The 2,123-nt window shown below is 33.7% G+C and overlaps 1 protein-coding gene and 1 long non-coding RNA gene across 19 annotated transcripts in view; both read left to right on the top strand.

Moving 5' to 3' along the window:
* LOC102675353 overlaps positions 1-1,226 on the top strand; it is a 15,790-nt gene extending 14,564 nt beyond the window's left edge. Inside the window, exon 2 of the long non-coding RNA XR_420961.2 lies at positions 663-1,226. This is a non-coding gene — a long non-coding RNA (uncharacterized LOC102675353). The remainder of the gene's footprint in view (positions 1-662) is intronic.
* The window catches only part of LOC102675631 (cAMP-specific 3',5'-cyclic phosphodiesterase), a 256,477-nt gene that overhangs the window by 207,973 nt on the left and 46,381 nt on the right, over positions 1-2,123 (top strand). Inside the window, exon 1 of one of the 18 annotated variants that reach the window (XM_031507980.1) lies at positions 1,857-2,123. The exons of the other annotated variants lie outside the window; for them this stretch is intronic. Coding sequence (XP_031363840.1) covers positions 2,054-2,123 — 70 coding nt within the window. The 5' untranslated portion in view covers positions 1,857-2,053. Of the gene's footprint in view, positions 1-1,856 lie in introns of those variants that run through there. 18 annotated transcript variants of the gene reach the window in all.

Here is a 2,123-nt window from a genome sequence, read left to right as displayed (position 1 = left end):
TGTTTGAAACGTTTCCTTAACGAGAATGGATTACTTTTTTTTTTTTTTTTGGCTTTTGGAAATTGTTGAATTATCCAAGTTCTTTCCAGAATTTTCTTTTTATTTAGGGAATTTATTTATTTTTTTTTTTTAAAGTATTTCATTGGAATTGGACACGTATTCTTGATCGAGGACGATGAATCGAGTTTTAGCGATTGTGCAAACTTTGGTTTCTAGTTGATTAAGGGAGTTTGTTGTGTACTTGGGAGGAGCATAAGTGTCGTAGCCTCTGTAGTTTAGTTGTAAGATGAAGTACCAGAGTTTGTAAGTTGCGTAGAATTCGATCGTTAAGAGGGAAGAAGTGCTTCCAAGAAGAAGTTAGATTGTTAAAGTTCCGATTACGAAGTTCATTGCGGATACCGATAAATAATAAGTATGAGCGTAGGTAGTGGAGTTAGAAAAAAAGAGAAAGTACATTATAGCTTTTCTCAAACGAATTAGGAAAATGTTTACAAATTGTCAATATATAATTTTAATAATAAATAGAATTTTCAATTCTTAGAATAGAAAATAGAAAATTGATCTAAATAAATGTAAATACTTAAGATTTTACAGTATTTTAATAATTAAATTAAAATACTTTACATTTTTTATCTCTCTCTCTTTCTCTCTCTCTCTCTCAGGTATCTCATCATCTTCAAAATTGCAATGTATATTGAATTCCAACAACTCAGTGATTTTGTGGATATGTGATTGTGGAAGTGCTAAATAATAAGAAACATAATATTCATAAGATGAAGTGAATCTACAGTAGAACATTCAAAAATAAGTGTTTCCATGTTTAATCAAGATGTACATCATATAATTTATGTGATTCATTGATTATGTGATCAGTTTTAGAAGTGTTCTATGAATCTTCAAAAGATAAATAATTCAACAGCCATGTAACTCAAGAATGGATTCACTCAAGAAACTCAAGAAACCTCAAGAATTTTTAGGTTGAATCCCAACTTGCCTAAATTATGTTACTTCCAAAAACTACACAACCACTCTAACTAATTTTATACTCAACATCTCCCTCACTTTACTCACCATCCGTACTCATCAAAAAAGTTCAAATTAACAACTAAAGCAATAAAAATCCAGATCTGTAATTAGTCCTTTAAAAGTCCAGATCTGCAATTGGATCATTAGGAGCCCAGATCTGCAATTGAATCACTAAAAGTCTAGAATTGCAATTAATCCTTGAAAAATCCAAATTTGCAATTGGATTACTGAGGGCTCAGATCTGCAATTAGTTCTTTAAAAATCCAGATTTACAATAAAATTATTAAAAGCTCATCTGCAATTGGATCACCAGGAGTTTAAAACTACAATTAATTGTTTAAAAGTCCAGATCTGCAATTGGATCACTGGGAGCCCAGATCTGAAATTAATCCTTTAAAAATCCAGATTTACAATAAGATTATTAAAAGCCCAGATCTGCAATTGGATCACTAGGAGTCTAAAACTACAATTAATTGTTTAAAAGTCCAGATCTGCAATAGATCATTAGAAGTCCAGATCTGCAATTGGATCATTAAAAGCCCAGATCTGCAATTAATCCTTTAAAAGTCAAGATCTGCAATAGATCATTAGAAGCTTAGATCTGCAATTGGATCATTAAAAGCCCAGATCTGCAATCGGATCACTAGAAGTCTAGAACAATCAGTCCTTTAAAAGTCAAGATCTGCAATTGGACCACAAGAATCTAGATCTACTGATCCACTAGGAGCCTATGAAGACTTACAATTAATCCAAAATCTTAGATCTGCAACTGATCCATATTAAATCTAGCTTACCAAGAGTCTACATCCGCATCTTGGATCTGCAACAGAACCATCAATAGCCCGGATTCTTGTTTCTAGCATTCATTAAGGCGTTCATCATCTAGCTCCACTATCTCCAACCTATCTGAAACACATCCTGCGACAATTGAATGCCTCTTTAACGCCTGGAATGATTCAGAAACGAGAGGACACAATTGGGAACGAGTTGGAATGTGGATGAAAGTGAGGAGCAGGAGGATCTAACGATGTCTGGCTCGAGTGGCGGTTTAATGGATTTCCCAGGGTCCACTGGCGGCCTGAAAAGATGCGGCGGTG

Source organism: Apis dorsata, unplaced genomic scaffold, assembly GCF_000469605.1.
Source record: "Apis dorsata unplaced genomic scaffold, Apis dorsata 1.3 scaffold_73, whole genome shotgun sequence".
NCBI lineage: Eukaryota > Metazoa > Arthropoda > Insecta > Hymenoptera > Apidae > Apis > Apis dorsata.
This window is presented reverse-complemented; position numbering and strand designations above follow the sequence as displayed.